General features: G+C 37.9%; 2 protein-coding genes across 5 annotated transcripts in view; one reads left to right on the top strand and one right to left on the bottom strand.

Moving 5' to 3' along the window:
• Nucleotides 1-1,578, top strand: part of SYNC (syncoilin, intermediate filament protein) — a 14,733-nt gene extending 13,155 nt beyond the window's left edge. For all 3 annotated transcript variants that reach the window (XM_074376933.1, XM_074376935.1, XM_074376936.1), the window contains one exon: nt 14-1,578. Coding sequence is in view for 2 of the 3 variants with exons in the window: in XM_074376936.1 (XP_074233037.1) it covers nt 14-50 (37 nt within the window). In the remaining variant the exon portion in view is untranslated. The remainder of the gene's footprint in view (nt 1-13) is intronic.
• On the bottom strand, nt 1,387-19,766 carry RBBP4 (RB binding protein 4, chromatin remodeling factor). 2 transcript variants are annotated; one of them, XM_074376939.1, is made up of 12 exons: nt 19,608-19,766; nt 18,895-19,042; nt 15,685-15,830; nt 8,351-8,524; nt 7,998-8,113; nt 7,724-7,884; nt 7,502-7,628; nt 7,290-7,367; nt 5,703-5,779; nt 5,539-5,596; nt 5,339-5,449; nt 1,387-2,373 (listed from the first exon to the last, which is right to left on the bottom strand). In XM_074376939.1, exons 1-12 carry the CDS (start codon nt 19,621-19,623, stop codon nt 2,308-2,310), a joined length of 1,278 nt encoding a protein of 425 aa, XP_074233040.1. In that variant the 5' UTR covers nt 19,624-19,766; the 3' UTR covers nt 1,387-2,307. The 2 variants fall into 2 exon arrangements, with proteins under 2 accessions (XP_074233040.1, XP_074233041.1); XM_074376940.1 differs by having other exon boundaries at nt 18,895-19,039; nt 19,608-19,759.
• Between the last annotated feature and the right edge of the window lie 210 nt (nt 19,767-19,976).

Genomic DNA, 19,976 nt, shown 5'->3' on the forward strand with positions numbered 1-19,976 from the left:
CTCAAACTTACAGGGGCTGTTTAGAAACCTATGGCCGAATCTGTAACTGAGAAACAACAGAAAAACATTTCCTAGCAAAGGATCACTAAGTATCCTTTGGACAGACTTTTTTTTCCAAATAGAGAAGGGAGTGCCAGGGACTTGGCAAGCAGTTCTGGGGAAGTTACAAATACTGGCTGACCTGTTTAAAAAGATTCTAGGGCTGGCTGGAGGCAGAACACTATCAATCAGCTCTTGGCTGGATTCTGTTTTGTAAGCTTCTGGTACTGATCTCAGCGGACTGAAGAATATATAAATGTGCCTATCACCCAGAAGCAACCCTCCACGTGGCACTGAGTAAAGGATGAATGTATGGACACACCCACCTTGCAGTGCTGTGAAGAATGTTATCTTACCTTGTATTGACCCAAACCAAAAACCTCTTCAGGAACACAGATGGGGTCAAAGACAGCAGATTTTCATTACAGTTGACACTTGAACAACATGGGGGTTAATTTGCATATAACTTAGTTGGTCCTTGGTTATCTGAGGTTCCTCCACATTCATGGATTCAACCAACCACTGACGGTGTAGTACTGTGTGACATTTACTATTGAAAAATATCTGTGTATAAGTGGACCTGCACAGTTCAAACCCACGTTGTTCAAGGGTTAACTGTATATGGGTTTACAATTTTAACTTTTATGCCATGAGTGTTAAGACTTTAAATGAATTCCTTTACAAAGTTTACTTTTCTTTAAGTCTGTGCTGACTCATGTAGATTATGTGTCAATTTTCACTATACTCTAAAAGAACTACTGACTTACAGAAAAGAACCAATCCAGATTTGAACTTAAAGCTTACGGATATTCAGATTTCTCCAAACACCTTATCTCATGACAATGATGTGGGGTGAGAGCAATCTACTCAGTTTAACTGGGTGATTGGCAAGGAACCAGAAGTTTTATCTGGTTATGGCACTTGGCTTTCAAGAGCCTACTTTCCTAACCTCTAACTATAGGCCCCCAGTGAAAAACATACTGGGGAGATTCAACCTCTCTCTGAGAAAAGGTCAAACACCTTTTCCAAATTTAAACTTTGCCTTAAATTCTCTGCCACACTGCCTTTGATGTTCTTGAAAGTCCATGTAGTTCTTAGAGAGAGACTTCAAAAATGTGTTATTTTATCAAAGACTAATCTGTGCACCTCTGATTCAGTATTTTATGTCTTTCACTTTCCCTGGGAAGGAGTAAAGCTCTTTTCTATACTTCTGGGTCTATTATATTTAATTCTGCTCTTGGTTGTCAGAGATCATAGAAAACAACTGTCATCTGAACAACTCTTCTAGAAGCCAGAGACTGGTGTTTGATGGATGTTACATACTAAATAAAACCCATCAGCATGGGGTTATGTAGAAAAAGCAATTTATTCCATTATAAGCACTTACACAGTTAGTCATGGAGAGTAACAGGCCTGCTGGTGAAACAGGTCACCCAGAATAAGAGACGGTATCGAACTAGTGGTCAAGGACTAACTCCTAAAAAAAAAAAAAAAGCAACTCTTATCCAGGATTAATTTAATTTTAAAAACAAATACAAGCTATCAATTCACTCTTCTCAACTTAACTGGACAGTCTACCTGTGGTATAACTGTCAGGTAAAAACATACATCTTTACAACTTGGTGGTCCCAAGTTTTTTTTGTTTGTTTTTTTTAAAAAAACCATTTCACAGAAAGGAAAGAATATGAAAACAGCTCAAGAAATACACTACAAGCAAAAATATATGGGGAAAGAAGAACACGCAGTTTTGATTTAACTGAAGAAAATTAGAGGGGACTGGTCTATTTAAGAAAATGTGCATCCTGGAAAGTTAGGTGTGAAGATTTTAGAGTAGGAATTTATATGACTTGAATCTTCCCTATTTCCTGAATAAAAATGACATCTTGCAGTATTTATACTTCATGGCTCAGACACCTACCTCACTTGGCTCTATTTCTTATTCACTCTAGCCTTTCCTTAAATGAGTCTGAAAAACTTGGGGATATAGCATAAGAAGAAAAATAACCACACACAATATTCCCCCTTTGACCTCTGTTACTAGAAAATTCCTGAAGAAAATTTAAATATAAGTCTGTGGCTTTGCTGAATCAAGCCCCCCAGTTAATATTTAGAAAACACCTTCTGTTTGAGCTAATAACATTGTTGATGGAACTTATTACAGAGGGATAACCAAACAAAGTCTGGTTATATCAAAACCAGTGTTATATCAATCTCAGGGTTGAGAGGAAGAAAAGGGGAGTCTAAAATCACAAGAAGTGCAGACATTATCTAGGACCCTTGTCCTTCTGGATCCACGCTTCCTTCGGGGTCTTCATCATTATAAATGTTCTCTGCCTGCCAAAAACAAGAAAAAGAGAAAAGGATACTGAGCAAACTGAAGGCCGTTTCTTTAAGTTAAGTTTTCAAATACATGAGGCCAGGGAGACAGACTGTGGGGCACATCGTCTGTTTTAACTATTCAACTCTGCAGTTGCTGCATGAAAGCAGCCACAGACAACCTACAAATGAATGAGTACAGCTGTGTACCAATAGAAACACGCAGCTGTCCACAGGCCAACCCCCTGGATTAGGATATTCCCCCAAAACTGAAATATGGGTACCATCTGCCTTTAACCAGACATTATTTAGAATAGTCAAAAAGTAAAAATAATACAAATGTTCATCAACTGATGAATGAATAAAAGTCATATACTGTATGATTTCATTTATATTAAACGTGCAGACAGGCAAATCCAGAGAAAGTACCTTTATGACTGCCTAGTACTGGGTGGACTGGAGGAAAATGGGAGTGATGGCTACCTGGGTATGGGGTTTCTTCTGGGGGTAACTGACTGGTGATGGTTGGGCAATTGTGTGACTATACTAAGTATCACTGAATTGTACATTAAAAAAAAAAGACAGAATCCCTGGCCCCCCAGCAAAATCTTGTTCCAAGTCTCAATCTATAAATATTTAAAAAAGAGAAACTGCTCTTGTATAAAATAAACTCCACTTCTACTACTTGATGAAGTATCCACACCACAAGCATCCTAAATATAGAAACCACTTTTCCCTTGGGCAAAATTTACTGTTCTTAGTATCTACTATGCATAAATCACTAGGGTAGGTGCTGCAGAGGATGGATAGTCTTACCTTACAATCTGACTACAGGGGAAATGTATACAATTAGGAGATGTAGTCTCGGGGGAAGGTATAGCTCAAGTGGTAGAGCGCATAATTAGCATGTACGAGGTCCTAGGTTCAATCCCCAGTACTTCCTCCAAATATAAATAAATAAATAAACAAACCTAATTACCTCCCCCTCATAAAACAAACTCAAAAAAAAGGAGATGCAGTCTGAAAACAAATGTATAATGTCTTTTCGAACAGCAGGCTCAATCCCACAAGCCTGTCCTAACTTCAGAGGCCAGTGTTAAACCCTGAGTGCCCACGATAACCAAGCACTTCTGCCAAACTTGAGGGGTTCCCACAACCCTGGCTCAGGACTGATTTCCTGGAATGACTCACAGAACCCAGTAAAGTGCTTTACTGGTTTATTATAAAGGTTACAACTCAGGAATGGCCAAATGGAAGAGATGCATAGGGCAAGGTGAGGGAGGGAGCACAGAGCTTCCACACCCTCTCTGGTGACATGGAAATAGTCACCAACCCAGAAGCTTATCAAATCAAAAGCTTTTTATGGAGCTTTCCCTAGAGTGTTTACAGGGGGCCCCTAAGTCACCTCCCTGGCCTAAAACTCAGGCTTGGCCAAAAGAGGCTTCTCATAAATAGCAACAGAGACTCCTACCACTCAGGAAATCCCAAGGGTTTTAGGAACTGTGTGCCAGGAACCTAGACAAAGACCAAATACTACTTATTCTACCACAATAATTCCTAAAAAACAAACAAAAAACCCAGAACAACTGAGTAAACTGAGTAAAGTAACAACCTAAACTGGAGATGATGGCCTTGAAGGTGACATAGCTTAATCTACAACATTCCCATGACAACTACTAAAATACTTTCAACTGATAGGCTATCCAAGGTAGCCCACTGCACTTTCCATTAGAACTCTTTAATTTTTATGTAAATTGTGTGGGTGCGTTACAAGGGAAAGGGTAGACTTTCGTTAACACATGAAACATCCTTATTATAAAAAATTACAATACAGAAAGAGATAAAGAAGAAATCAAGAATTTCCTAAACATACCAACTACATTTTGGCAAATAACCTTTTATTAAGTCGTCACATATAACTAAATATAAGACTAGATACCCATATTTGAATATGAGGGATTCTATCCTGCTGTTCTATAATCTGCTTTCTTCCTATTTAATTCTGAGACAAGTTTGTTTTGAATTCTTTTGACTTATTAGGATACTGTCATTTAAAACTTACGTTAACTGTTTTTTAAATTGTGGTAAGAGACACATAACAAGAGTTACCATTGTAACCATTTAACTATGCAGTTCAGTGACATTAAGTCCATTCACACTTTGTGCAACCATCACCACTACCCATATCCAGAGAGCAACCATTTCTTATGTTGCTATTTATCAGACATTATAGTTATTTTTATTAAATTCCAAGTACTCTGAAAATTCAAAGGATGATCACCTTCAACAGGGGTATAAAGGCAGGGAATGTTTCTGCAATCTAAGGCAAGTTTCATGGAGAAATGGTACTATTATGCTGTGACATTGTGGTAGGAACTATGCTAGGCATGTTCACAAGTCATTTCAAGGGAATGACCATTCCTTAAAGAACTCAAATGCTTGCAAAGATAGAGAAACAAGAGGCAAGCCAACAATTAGGAGGTTACTACAACAGCCTAGGAAGCAGTATGAGAACTTGACCAAAAAACTAGGGTGTGGAGTTGAAACAGGAAAGTTTGGGTATGTCTGTATTCATAACATGAATATAGATGGGAGAAATAGTGCAGATAGACAATATAAAATCTGATAAGTAAACCAGACCGAGAGGTGAATAGACAATGGAGGGAAACTTACTGAGTTTTCAAGTTTGATGAGCTGGGGAAACACTGGAGCAGTACAGAAAACAGAAAAGTCAGGAGAAAAGAAAGGGAAGTAAGGAAAGGGAGGAGAGAAAAAAGATCAGCTTTGTTTAGCTGAGTTTGAGATACCAGTGGGACAACTAGATAGAGTAAGCAGTTGAAAATGATAATGTGCAGGTAAGCACTAAAGACACACTCGGGGAGTAAAATGAACAGAGCTGCCAGTTGTACTGATGAAGTAATATAAATATGAAATGATACTAGGTCTCATTTATCTGAACTTGCCCAAATAACTAAACACTTACCATTTGCCACACTTGCATGATATTGTCTTCTGATACAGAACAAATCACCCAAGGTTCATTGGGATTCCAGGAGAAATCAGATATCTTGGCAGTGTGACCACCATGAATAAACTGAAAGAGGAAGGAAAACAAAGATGAAAAGCAGATAGAGGACAATAAATTACAAACTCCTTCTGTATTGCGCAATATCTGTAACATACCAACAACTCTGGTGGCCCATCTTCTGCATCTTCTGGAGACTGTTCCTCTCCAATTTTACTAGCACAAAAAGATTTTTAAAAGTTAAAACAGATTTACCTTGAGTAACAAATTCTGGAAAGTATAAGAAAATAACTCAACAAAGAGTAATTAATACAAGATTTACCTTAAATCCCAGACATTCAGCCTGCGATCGGTACCACTAGAAGCCAAAATAGTCTCATTGTGAGGTGACCACTGAACCTATACATAAGAAAAAGCCATCAATTAGAAAATTGAGGAGAAAATACCTAACATTATATTTAACAATTTAACCCATTATTAGCCCTAGCTTATATTCTATTTTATCTTGCATTTTTTTGAAGATTTCATCATCTATACTTATTGTCTCAATCTGGCCTCTAGCTAAATGTCATCTAGTGCTGACTTAACTTCACACACACACACAACAATTATTTAATAAAGTACTTATAACGAATTCAGTATTATACATAGGACCGATTAAAAATGACTCCTTACAACAATGATTTTATTAAATTTAGCCACTACACATGCAACAATCACATGACCAGTACTTAAGAATTTGGATACTCTCAGCAAGAACCCCATTACAAGCAAAGACAGAGAGAGTGAAGACAAAATATTCATTGGAGTAGGCTGAAGAGTAAAAAAATAAGGTTAAGAGATTAAGTGTATACGGGTATGGCTCACCTAGGGCCGAGTTCAGATGTCACATTCACACACCAAAATTAGTTTTTTTGATTACCCTTCTGTATGTAATATTTGATGAAACAATCTTTTACTACAGCAGTTTTAAATGGGTTCTTCTTCATTATAGAATTTTAAGCTCTTTGACAGCAGACTATAATGTACTCCTCACAGTGCCCTTGCATTAAACTTTGATCATAATGCAACAATTCTTTTTTTCCTTTTTCTTTGAAGTATAGTCAGCTTACAATGCTGTGAAGCTTTGAGCATAATGCAACATTAAAAAAAATTTATATATATATTTTATTGAGGTATAGTCAGTTTATGATGTTGTGTCAGTTTTTGGTGTATAGCATAATGCTTCAGTCATACACGAACATACATACATTTGTTTTCATATTCTTTTTCACCATAAGTTACTACAAGATATTGAATATAGTTCCCTATACTATACGGTATGAACTTATCTATTTTATATATATTAGTTAGTATCTGCAAATCTCGAACTTCCAATGTATCCCTTCCCACCTCCTTCCCCTCCATAACCAGTTTGTCTTCTATGCCTGTGAATCTGTTTGTTTTGTAAATAAGTTGATTTGTCTTTTTTTTTCAGATTCCACATATAATTGATTCAACAATTATTTTTTGAACTGAGTCAGAAGGCTCAGTATACACAGAAAGCTTAATTAAACTGATGAGGCAGAAAACATGGAGCCAGTACTTTAGGCATGAACTGTGAAACTGACATAGCAAGTTATGAAAGATAAAGGAATGGAAATAAGGGAAGAGATAAGTGTCAGGAATGAGGTTGATAAAATAATCAGGCAGTAATTCTTAGTACTTCAAGAAGGTAGGTGACCAATGACCAGTCTGAGAAGTACAGACACAATGGAGGCAAAACAATGCCAATTCCTATACAAATTAGCACAGGCATATAGAAGATTTTTTTTTTAAATAGCAATGGGATTAAACACAAGTGTGCCCACTTCCACACTCAGGTTTTCCTTAAAAAAGAAAAAAAAAATTGGGAGCATTCATTTCTTACCTGGAATATTTCATCCTTATGTGATTCAAAGGAATGCAACTTCAGTTTCAGATTTCTCAGATCCCACAAGGCAACAGTCTACATACAAAAAAGAAAGCAAGATCAGTAGATGAACATATTTTTTTAAAATGAGAACACTAAAACGAAAAAGCTATGTATTCAAAAAAAGGCAGAGAAATTCACTGTTTTCTTGTAAAATAAATCAAACCGACCTTGTCAGCTGATCCTGTGGCAAGAATGAACTCACTATATGGATTGAAAGAAAGGCAGTTCACTTCAGCAGTGTGAGCATCAACTGAGTGGCTTGGTTTCGAAGTATTGTTTGAACGAGTATCCCAGCTTTAGTAAGAAGAAAAAATATGAAAAAAGCTTGAAATGCGTAACTAAATATAAAACTTAGATAATATATTGAGAAAAAGATGGATTCTACTCACATCATAAGTTTCTGATCATCAGCAACTGACCCAAACAGAGACTCATGGAGCAGATGCCAAGAGACGTCTTCTACTACTGCTGTATGCCCTGTAAAGATGGTCTTCGCATCCACAACTTTTCCTTCCTTTGGAACAGCACTGATGTCCCATAGGCAGATGGTCTTAAACGTAAAATTAATTATTATACAAAAGAAAGAGTCTCATTTCCCCACACACCCCAGAAAAAGAACTGATAACCAGCCCAGATTTGCTTCAAAATGGAAAGGATACGCACATGGTCATCTGAAGCACTAAGTAAGTGCCCACTGAGATTTGGGTTCCAAGAAAGCCCATAGCCTTCCTTCTGATGTCCACGGAGACGCAAGTCTGGGTTGCACTCTCCAGAAGGGTCTGCAAAGTAACAGACACATCAAGTCTATCCAGCCCACTGCTTCTTTGGATCTACTAAGCATAATGGAATTTTGATCAAGAGATCTAAACCTCTTAATTTTTGTAAGCAATATAGACCCATTATGATCAATATATAATGCTTAAAACTGCACATTCTATGTAAAACATTTTTTTCCCACCTAGAAAGAAGGATGAATACCCACACACATCAATATAAATCACAAAAAGGGCAGGTACCTGGTTTAGAAGGATGTTTCGTATAGTCAAAAACAAGAACATCACTGGATGGAGTCTTTGTTGCAATGATGCAAGGGTTCTGGGGCATATAACGTGCCCTGTTTACTTCTCCTTCATGGTTGATCTTGATTTCTATTTCAATTTTTCCACTAACTGAGCCAAAACCTCCGAATTCTGTAAATAAGATAAACTGCAAATGAGGACAAAGCAAGAGCTACTCTGTCCAAGTATGATGCAGGCAAGATTTTCAATCAGCAAACTAGTCTAATACTAGAAGCAATTTAGAGACTTGTTAGCAGTACAAAGTGCTTTCACACTCCTTATTTCATTTGATTCTTACCACAACACTACAGAGTATGGAAAAGTTACTGCCTCCAAAAATTTTACATGGGAAAAGAGAAGCTCCGATGACCTATGTTAATTTGTTCTTGGTGACCTGACAATAGCAGAACCTGAATCCTTATTTTTCTGATCCCTATACTGGTACTCTTTCCACTATATCTACAATGATTCTAGGTAGTTATATACTAAGAAGTATTATATATTACTATCTGAAAGTAAGGAACACTACTGACTCTACTTCAAAATTTCTCAGTAAGTGGCTTTCAAGCCTCATTTAAACTATCAAAACAATGTGCTGAATAAATAAAATCAAAGTTACTATTTTAATGAATATCAAGTACATGGTGTGCTAGGTACTAAAGAGTCCCTCTTATACTATTTGAAACTTTACATTGGGATGACCTTTCTGAAATATCGCCACTGTATCATCTCCCCGTATCCTTTCCCTTAATCTGGTGAGGAAAAACAGAACCACAACAGCTGTTTCCATTTTCCTGACCCGCCCTCCCCACTTATACTTGCCAACCAGTGTCCTTGGTTGAAATAAACCAAGTAAGCAAGGACTAGACAAAACCACTTTTTATTCACATTTGACTACTGAGCACACTTACAGAGTTCTCCCAAGTACCATTATAAAATGTGTAACAATGTAATTGGTGATTATGTAAATCCTGGCAAAGCAATATATAAACAAAGGTAGTTAATGATTAGTCAAAGAATTATAGAAAGCAGAATGATGAGGTACCTAGGAGTCAGACCTTGGCCTGACTCTGCCACTTACTATCTTGGTGATTTGGTGAAGGCTTTCAATTTCTGAGCCTCAAACACCTTATCCATAAAACAAAGTTGTGAGAGTAACTTGTAGATGAAAATGCTGTCAACAGCACTGTTACACAAGTGTTATACTTTGAAGGACAAAAATCTTTTCAAAAAGCAGAGATGTAGTTGGGTAATAAGGCTGGCAGATTAGAGAACTTTTAACCTCAAAATAACTTTGTAAGTTGAAAAGCAGTGTTTCAAATAAGTTAAAAACCTAAAGTTCAAAATAGAATCTAAAAGGGAAAATAACCACATTAAACAAAAACATCCCCCCAGAATTCTAGACCACAAGCATCTATAATGTAAAAAAAGAAGGCAAGATATGGTATGTGATCTCAAAAATCTTTTAGTCCTGACACAGGGAGATAAGCACACAAGGATGACTATGACGACTATGACGACGACAACAACAACAACAACAACAAATGCCAGAAAAGTGGTATCAACAAGGGAAGAGCAATAGCTGGCATGGAGCCCATAGAAAGGGGGTACTCGTTACACAATGTGGGGGGGTTATTCAGGCATCAGCTATATACTAAACAGAGGGTTGCCCGAACAGCAGTTAAGGCACAGTATTAAGAAATTAGCTTAGAATTGAGGTTTATGAAGACAAGTATTTATTTGAAAAATAATTAGGGATTTCCCAAGTTGAAGCTGATATGCAAAAGGCCAAATTTGAAGTAAGAAAGATTAAGCTATCAATGTACAATAAACTGAATTAATATCAAATTCTAATTATATTCCTATTTTGTTTGCTTTTCTCCATGTAAAACACTATTTAAAAAGACTTGAGATATAATATAATAGAGTAAAAAATTTTTTGATGAATTTTTACATATGCATACATCAGGGGACCTACCACCCAGATAAAAATATGGAACATTTGCAGTCTCCACCCCTCTCCGCTGGGTGCTACCGTATCCTTCCCAATCAATACTATCCCAAACTAGACAACCAGTATTGTGATCTCTACTACCATGCCACTTTTTGAGACCATAAACATTTTCATACTAAAAAGAACAAATGCTAACATCTTGAGTCAAATACTCAATTATTTCATGATTTAGTAAGTTTATTACACATAGTTCAGACAAAAGACTACAGATTTAAAAACAAAACCAATTCCCCAAATAAGTTGCTGAAAACAAACTTGTTGATATTTGAAGATCTTGGTAAGAGTCTGAAGTAAAATTTTAAACCTCACCTATTTCCAGGGCTTAAAATGTGACTGTAGCCAAGCTGAATCTAACATAAACACACAAACTCTTTTTAATGTCAAAACAGGCCTAAACCAGTTTTTAGTTCTTTCACGTTGAAAGATCAATGATCTTTGGAAGCTGTCTGCCACCAATTACCTCAAGCCAAATGGAGTCAAGCAGATGGTAATCAATTACAAAAGTTCAATCTGAGGGTTCAGGACATTTCATCTGAGGACAAGGAGAGACTGGGAAGCTCAGAACCATCCAAGAAACTACTTTCACCCTTGTTGAGACCATATGGAGAGAACACCTGACCACCTTTGTGCTAAGCACTAAGCTTATCCAGTGATCTGAGGATAATTTGGAGGAAGAAGGAGAGGTAAAAGGAAGAGAAAAGAAGGAATGGGAGGCGATATGCTATGTAATTTTAGGGCAAGTTACAAAACAATTATGAGTATCAGTTTCCTTGAGAGGATAACACAGGGTGATTTACATAGTCAAACAAATATATCATACATATTACTAGTATTTTTAATAGTTTCTCTATTATTAAGCATTAGTAAGGGGGATAAAGGTATTACCAGAACATAAAAGCAGCCCACAGGCGCCAGGACATTTTCAAGTCTAGCCACAAAAGGTCATAGTGGGCTGTGGCCCAATTCCTGGGAATCCCAGCCCCTTTACCAGGGTGGTTGGAATGGTCCTCCCACTTGTTAGTATATGAAGCTACCAAGCCCATAAAAACGTGGCTACCCTTTTTGCTCAACAAAAAAACCATAAAAGCAAACTGGTTTGATGCCACTCAAAAAATGCAGTTACTAGAAAAAGATTGGAGTGTCCATGTTAAACGATGCCACTTTAAAAACCAGCGAAAACATATGTGGAATCTAAAAAATAATACAAATGAATACACAAAACAGAAACAGACTCACAGACATAGAAAACAAACTTATGGTTCCCACAGGGGAGGGGGGGGGACGGGGTGGTGGTGGGGAACAAACTAGGAGTATGGGATTAACACATAAAAAACTATAATATGTAAAACAGATAATCAACAAGGACTTACTATACAGCATAGAGGATTATAACCAATATCTTGTAATGAAGAAAAAAACAAACCTCCCAACAATTCACTATGTTGTACACCTAGAACTAACACACTATTGCAAATCAACTATACTTAAAACAACAAAACCAAACAGTGAAGAAAATGGAATAGTCAGCAAATGACAGAAAAAAAAAACACAAAAAAAACCCGTTAACCACTCAGAAAAGCTTGGATTCCTATTCTTTATGTAAATCTAAAACAAATACCAGAAGGATTAAAGTTTTAATGGTCAAAATATAAAAGTACCAGAAAACAACAGCTAGCTTTAAAATTCTTGGAATGACGAGGGCCCTTCAACAGAATGACAAAATCTGAAGAACAGAGGAAAAGTTGGATAATTAAAAAGTTACCACTTCTAAACTAGAACAAATAATCTTAAAATTTATGTGATATCACAAAAAGACTCAGAATTGACAAATACTGAAGAAAAAGAATGAAGCAGGAGGAATAATCCTCCCAGACTCCAGACAATATTAAAGAGCAACAGTAATCAAAACAGTGTGGTACTGGCACAAAAACAGACAGATCAATGGCACAGATTAGAGAGCTCAGAAATAAACCCACACCCCTATGGTCAATTAATCTTTGACAAAGTAGGCAAGAATATAAAGTGGAGAAAAGACAGCCTCTTCAGCAAGTCGTGTTCAAAAACCGGACAGCTACATGTAAACCAATGAAGTGAGAACATTCCCTCACACCATACACAAAAATAAACTCAAAATGGCTTAAAGATTTAAACATAAGACAAGACACTATAAACCTGGAAGAAAACATAGGCAAAACATTCTCCAACGTAATTCTTAGCAATAATCTCCTAGGGCAGTCTACTGTGGCAACAGAAATAAAAGCAAAAATAAACAAATGGGACTTAATTAAACTTATAAGCTTTTGTACACTAAAGGAAACTATAAATAAAAAGACAACTTATGGAAAATATTCGCAAATGATGCATTTCCAGCATATACAAATAGCTCATACAACAACAACAAAATAACCTAATAAAAAAATGAGCAGAAGACCTAAATAGACATTTATTTCTCCAATGAAGACAGACAAAAAGCCAATAGGCACATGAAAAAATGCTCAATATCATTAACTATTAGAGAGAGATGCAAATCAAAACTACACAATCACTTCACACCACTCAGAATGGCCATCATTAAAAAGTCCACAGACAATAAATGCTGGAGAGGGTGCGGAGAAAATGGAACCCTCCTATACTGCTGGTGGGAATGTAGTTTGGTGCAGCCATTATGGGAAACAGTAGGCAGATTCCTTAAAAAACTAAAAATAGACTTACCCTATGATCCAGCAATCCCACTTCTGGGCATATAACCAGAGGCAACTCTAATTCATAAAGATACATGCACCCCAATGTTCACAGCAGCACTATTTATAACAGCCAAAACATGGAAGCAACCTAAATGTCCACTGACAGATGACCGGATATATATACACAATGGAATATTGACCTGGAGATTGTCATACTAGATGAAGAAAGCCAGAAAGAGAAAGAAAAATACTGTATGATATCACCTATATGTGGAATCTATAAAAAACAAAAGAGACAAATGAGCTTATTTACACAACAGAAACAGACTCACAGACATAGCAAACAAAATTATGATTACAGGGGGGTGGCTAGGGGGGTGATAGATAAATTGGGGAGTTTGGGATTTGCAGATAGTAACTACGATACATAAAATAGATAAACAGCGAAGTCCCACTGTGTAGCATAGGGAACTATATCTAATATCTTGTAATAACCTATAATGAAAAAGAATATGGGAAGGAATATACACATATGGATAAATGAATCACTATGCTGTACACCTAGAAATTAACACACCATTGTAAACTGACTATACGTCAATAAAAATGTAAATTCACAGCTTCTACCAACAGGACTTAAGATTATAAAATAAAATGAGGAAACGTTATCTACAACCTTAATAAGTTAGGGATAACTTACCTTATACATAGAGATAACCCAAGAGCAAAACATGAACAAAAAACATGAATAGTCAGCTTAAGAGAGACAGACAAGAGACAAATATTTTTTAAGTAAGTCCAACATCCCAAATAACTTAAAAAGCAAAGTAAAATAAGAATGTAGTATTAGGTCTAATGTTGGCAAAGGCATGGAGAAACAGACATCAATACATCTGCTATTGCTGAAATTCTTAGTTTTTTTGGAGAACAACTTAGCGGCATTATAGTTGAAAATGTTCTTGCCATTTGATCAGCATTCCACTTAAAAAAATTATTCTACAGCAAAACTATGCAAGATGATGTGTAGAACTGTTTTTGAAACCAGAAGATTAGAAATCACTTAAATGTCAATAAATAAGGGATGATTAATTGTGGCATAGTATACAGCCACCAACAGGAGACAGGTCTCCATATGTTCACATAGAAAGATGTCCAAGATACATCAGGCTGGAAGAGCATATTCTATGCTGTATCCCAGTACCAACAAAAATGCCTGGTATATAGTAAGTACTCAACATATCTGTTGTATAAGTGATCCAATAAATGAGATAGGTAAGTCATTCAGAAAACTACCAATTTAATGGTGATCCATAAAAGACAGACATATGGGGGGGGCAGGAATTCAGTTTTGTATTTGCTTTTTTGATTTTTAAAAATAATTGTATCACCAGTTGGAGTATTTGCTTTGTGCCTAAATAACCAAAAATCCTATTTAAAGACAATTTATCTTCACTTAGTAAAAAGGAAACAGGCTCAGAGAAGCTAAATGATTTATCTCCAAACGACACAGCTGGTGAGTAGCACACGGGGTCTCAAGCCCTAGTCTTTTATTCTTAAATTTTGGTGTTTTCCTCTTCCATCACTGATGCCTACCCAGAGAATAACTTTGTAGTAACCACATCCTATAGTTCACACACTTGGGTCAGTGACATAGAATTATGTTTGTTGACCTTTATCCTAAGAGCTTACTTTGCATTCTGCATCACCCTAAGCTAAATATGGAATGATTAAAAGATTAACCACACGCTATAATCCTGGCAAAAAACTGGAGCCCAAAATAACTTTGATAAAAGAATGGATTCTGCTCATCAGGAGAAATGTATGATAAAAAACATTAACCATTCATTTTTTTTAGAGCACAAATCTCAATACTGAGAGCCTATCTGTCCTCTACCTCTTGGTTATAATTTGAGCTCAAGGACAACAATAAAAGAAACTCACTCATTTCCACCTCTTCTGAAAGGGAAAAAATATTTCAGGAACAGTCAAACCCTTTGGTTCTCTCCTAAAAATAGGGTACAATTACTCATTTAATTTTTATATACTATATAGCAAATGCCATGGTTAAGTCAATTTTACCACTTAAACCTGGAATGGGTAATTTAAGCCAGTGTTTCTCAATCTTTTTTGTTTTTTCACTATTGCCCCTCTAAGAAACCTTGTAAGACATTTTTCCTGACACGCTGATGAAACTGTAATAGCACAGATATCCTGTATATTTGTCTATGTTCATCTGTGCTTTCAATAATTCAAAGAATGTTTTCAACCCCCCAGGGGCAGTATCACCCATGTTGAGAATGCATCATGCACAGCAATAATATATGGTGGGTTGGATTTTTGCTCTAAATTCTAGAAATTTCTCCACCATCAAATTTAGTCAAGGAAGGTTTATAGAAAAGGTACAGAACCAAGTATGTGTTAAGTATGTATTGACACTTAATGTATACACTGCCAACTCAGGCTTTCCAAAGCTTAGTATCTTGTTTTTAACTGGAGAGGCTACTTTATCAAACTATACACACTTTACACAATAATTCAAAGATATGAAAATATCACCCATATATCATTCCTTCTTTCACCTATAAGATTCCTACCTCCTTTTTCACTGTCGTAGTGTGAAGCATCAAACTGAGCATCATCATTAGGGAGCTGCACGCTGGCTATCACAAGGTGGTTCTGTTCATCCGATGTGTGTGTCCCCAGGACAAGTCGATGAATACTGAAATCTTTCCCTTCTGGTCTGTAACAGCAATATATGGTCACTATTCAAATTAGTAACACTAAAGGAGATTATGAAGTCAGTCACATAAATGTATGCAAAAGGCACTATTCTAACCAGGTTTTGAGGAAAAAGTCATTAAAAGCCACATTTCTTACTTTCAATGTATATTCCATGGAGCTGAGTATAAGGACTACATAGCACTTACTTTTTTAAGTATTTTTTAACTTGGCCAAAAGTTTACAATTACTTTTGGGGAAAAGTGTAATAAATGGAATAAAATATGAATTAACGACTCACCCTTTACAATGGATTGGAAGGAAAGAAAACAATTGTGGGTATATTAACATTTTAGGTTACTTCATTAGATCAACTTCATTAAAAGGGAAAGGAAATAACATCAGGTAAAGTAACTGTTCAAATACTATGAGAGCACAAAGATGATTAAGATGGGATTCCTGTCCTCAAAAAACCTGGGACAATTAGACAGTCTTATACACAGACGGTTAGAATACAAGTCAATATACACTTCATGAAAGATACCCAAGAGTATGGAAGTTTAAGTAAGAAAGGTTACTTCTGGAATGAAGAAATGTTCTTGAAAGAAGTGACACTTGAGTAGATCTCAAAATAAGAGATAAAACCCAAGGGAGGGTGACAAGGGCTTTGGAAGACAGTATTCCAAGAAAACTGAACTGAGCAAAGGAGAACGTTAAGCATGTCAAGCACTTTACATACCGTGTATCATTTAAACACCGCAACAAAACATGAAGTACTATTCTAATTTAAAGATGGCTTGGGAAAATTAAGCAATTTGCCTAAAATCACACAACTACTAAGAAAAAGAACTAGGACTGAAGTCCAAATCTGATTTTGAATGTGGGAAAACATACTGGGAGAGAAGGCTAGAAAGCAGATTAAAAGTAGACTCTAAGGTATTGAATGCCAGCTTAAGGCACTGTATACTGCAGAATGAAGAACCAAGAAAAATTTCTAAGAGACAGCATGATTTGTGTTAACACAGAAGGATTAATTTAACAGAGGTTCTTCAACAAGTGTGGCATCAGAAACAGCAGCATTAGCATCATCTGGGAACTTCATGCAAATTCTAGATCTCCTACAGACCTACTGAACCAGATACTGGGGGGGGAGGGTGCAGAGCTCAACAATCTGTTTTACAATCCCTCCAGCTGATTACAATGAATGTTAAAATCTGAGAATCCTTGGCCTAGATGGGAAAGATGCTGCATAGGTTAAATTGATCAGGGCTTACAAATGGCCTGACAAGTGGATAAAGGGGAAAAACCTACTAAGTGTAAAACCAAAGTCAACTATGATAAAGGGAACTGGAAACAATAGAAGAAAGTTGGGGTGGGACCTTCAGGGAAAACTGTACTTAGTCTGGAACATGTCCTGTTGGGGAAGCCAATAAGATACTCCGAAGACACAGAGGTAATAGACATCTATATCGTAAGTAAGAAAAGTAGTGGAAAGAAAAGAGGGCTGTCATAAAATTGGGAATGCGTTTAGAAAATTAAACAAAGAACCAGAGGAAGTGAGGGAGGGAAGAAGAGTATTATAAAACTACAACCGTGTGTTTTTTCGTTAGAAAAAGAAAACGAATACCAAAAAAAGAACACATAAAAAACAAAACAAACAAAAAAAAAAACACTAGACATTAGGGATGGCAAAAAACCAGAAAACATTGTTATATGAGTAGAAAAGCAAAAGGAAGGATATTTGGACCAATGTCTAACAATCCAGAAAAGTTTATTTACCTAAATCTGTTAAAAGCAGAAAGTTACTAAGACAGTAGAGACTGCAGCCTTGGGGGAACTTAGTCTTATTCACTGCTTTCCAAACTTAGCTAATCACATTATATGCAAAGTTTTTTAAAAACATGGGTTCCAGAATGATTTTGTAGGTATGGAGTGGCCTGTATTTGGGATCCACTGATCCAATATAATTTAGCACATAACCACAGTAAATCTGGAGCTATTTCTCAATTATTCTACCACAAGTTCTTAAATGGTTTGAACTACTACTGAGAACCCCTGACAGAAATTACTCCACTTATCCTGAAGTAATTCTGATGATCAGCTGAATATGGGAACTCCTGGTCATGATAAAGCAGCTTCCAACTTTAAACTTCTAAATATTAACTAAAATTAACTAAAATCTTATGACAGGTTTCCCCATTTTTTAAAATGCCACTGTGAAGGTAGCGGGCTCACTCTTATCAATAACATTTATATAAATTCCTATTACTTGTTGAGCTGAACCATAGCCTAATAGCCACATTTTGCAAATATCTTGACTTCTAAAGACCTGAGTTTTGAAACAATTTACTTTAATACACATACAATTTTTAAATGTTATTCTGACTAGCGGAGTTTTTTTTTTCTCTCTCCCTTAAGGGAGGTACTGGGAATTGAACCCAGGACCTTGTGCACACCAAGCGTGCATTCTACCACTGAGCTACTCCCTCCACAACGAAGTTTTGTAACAGAAAATTCACTATTCCCATAGGCATACTGGTTTTGCTAAAATTTTATATTATGTAAATTAACCTTCACCTTTCACTGTCACTTCCTGAAAGCCTTTCCTGATACTCTAAGTTGAAGTAATTTTTCCTATCTCGGATCATTTTATCTTTGCTACTTTTATAATTATACCTGCCTCTTCAACTAAACTTGAAGGCACGTACCCTGTTACACTCGTCTTTGTATTAACCAGGTACTATCAATGACTGTGAGATTCAAATGTCTTGTTTAAAGAACTGGGCTCATCATAATACTTTCTGAAAGCTAAAAAACGTTACATTATTATTTGGTCAACTAGTTATAACATGACTACTCAATTCACTATCAGGAAAAGAAAACAGCAACATGTTCTCTCTTATCAGGCAAATTAACAAAATAGTTTCACACTTTGCCTTACTTTTTGACCTAGAAAAAAAATGTCACCAATAGGTTTTGATCACGTGCCCTCCACGGGTGACTGGAGAGAAGAAAACAGGGAAAAATCAATGCGAGAAATCTACAATGAGGACACAACAAAATAACGTTCAAGTAACTCTTATCACCTGGTTACATCTGGAAGCCACTGTGCAGTTAGGCTGGGCCACTCCAGAGCATGGGTCATCACCAAATCGTAAAGAAAAGGGGTGTTCTTTTTCCATATTTTGTACTCTTCGTTGATCACACGTTCCTCTACTGCGTCATCAAAGGCTGCTAAAAAATTAGAAACAAATTAAATTAGCGAACACAAATGGAAACCGAGTAAACACTTCCAAAGCTACCGGCATGGCTCCCGAGCCCTGATTCTGAAATGGAGAGCTGTCTAAATCTGCCAGAGGCGCAAGCAGCAACGCCGCTCTCCAGCTCCGCCGGGCCGGAACGGCTCGGGTCATCCCGGCCAGACTCCCTGTTAGCCGCTCGGGCGACGGCGCCGGGCGTCGGGAGCACGCAACCGACGAGGAGGCTCCAGCACCGACCCCTGCGAGGAGCGAGCGCTGCAGGGAGAACCCGGAGAGGCGGGTAGACCGACAGGGAGCGCGGGGAGGGACCAAACGCCCGCCGGGGCCCCCACCGCCAGCCTCACGCAGCTGCGCCGGGCCTCTGCTCCCGAGCAGCTGGCGCGCCGTTAGCCCGCCCCGCGGGGCGATTTCTCCTCACGCCTGCGATGGCGGGGACGGCACTCAGCAGAGTCCGGCCTTCCCTCACTGTTAGGCCGTGTCGAGGCCGCAGCGCAAGCCTGGCACCCCTCGCTCTCTTGGGGCGACCCCAGCACCCTCACCTTCCTTGTCGGCCATGGCGGGTAGGCGAGCCGAGGGGATCCCGGGGTTGAGCGTTGCGGGAGGGGCGGGGAAGCTGCGGGCGCTCGCTGTGCGCGCGCGGCCTCTATTGTTTCCTGCTGCCCCTGCGTGAGGGCCGACTCGCGCACCTTCGCGCCAACACCGGCCAATCGGAGCGCGCCGAACGGCGAAGTGGGCGGGGAAGCCACGTTCACAGCCTATCCAGACGCGCGGAGTCGCTGGTCGCGGGGCTGAGGCGCGCGCTCCGCCCCTGCCCCCACACGGCCCCGAGCCGACTTCCTTCGATTGCGCGCGCGCGCGCGGGGTTGGTGGGAGTGCGCCCGCCCAGGGTCACGTGAGAGGTTTAATCC

Source organism: Camelus bactrianus, chromosome 13 (assembly GCF_048773025.1).
Source record: "Camelus bactrianus isolate YW-2024 breed Bactrian camel chromosome 13, ASM4877302v1, whole genome shotgun sequence".
In the NCBI taxonomy this organism is placed as follows: Eukaryota; Metazoa; Chordata; class Mammalia; order Artiodactyla; family Camelidae; genus Camelus; species Camelus bactrianus.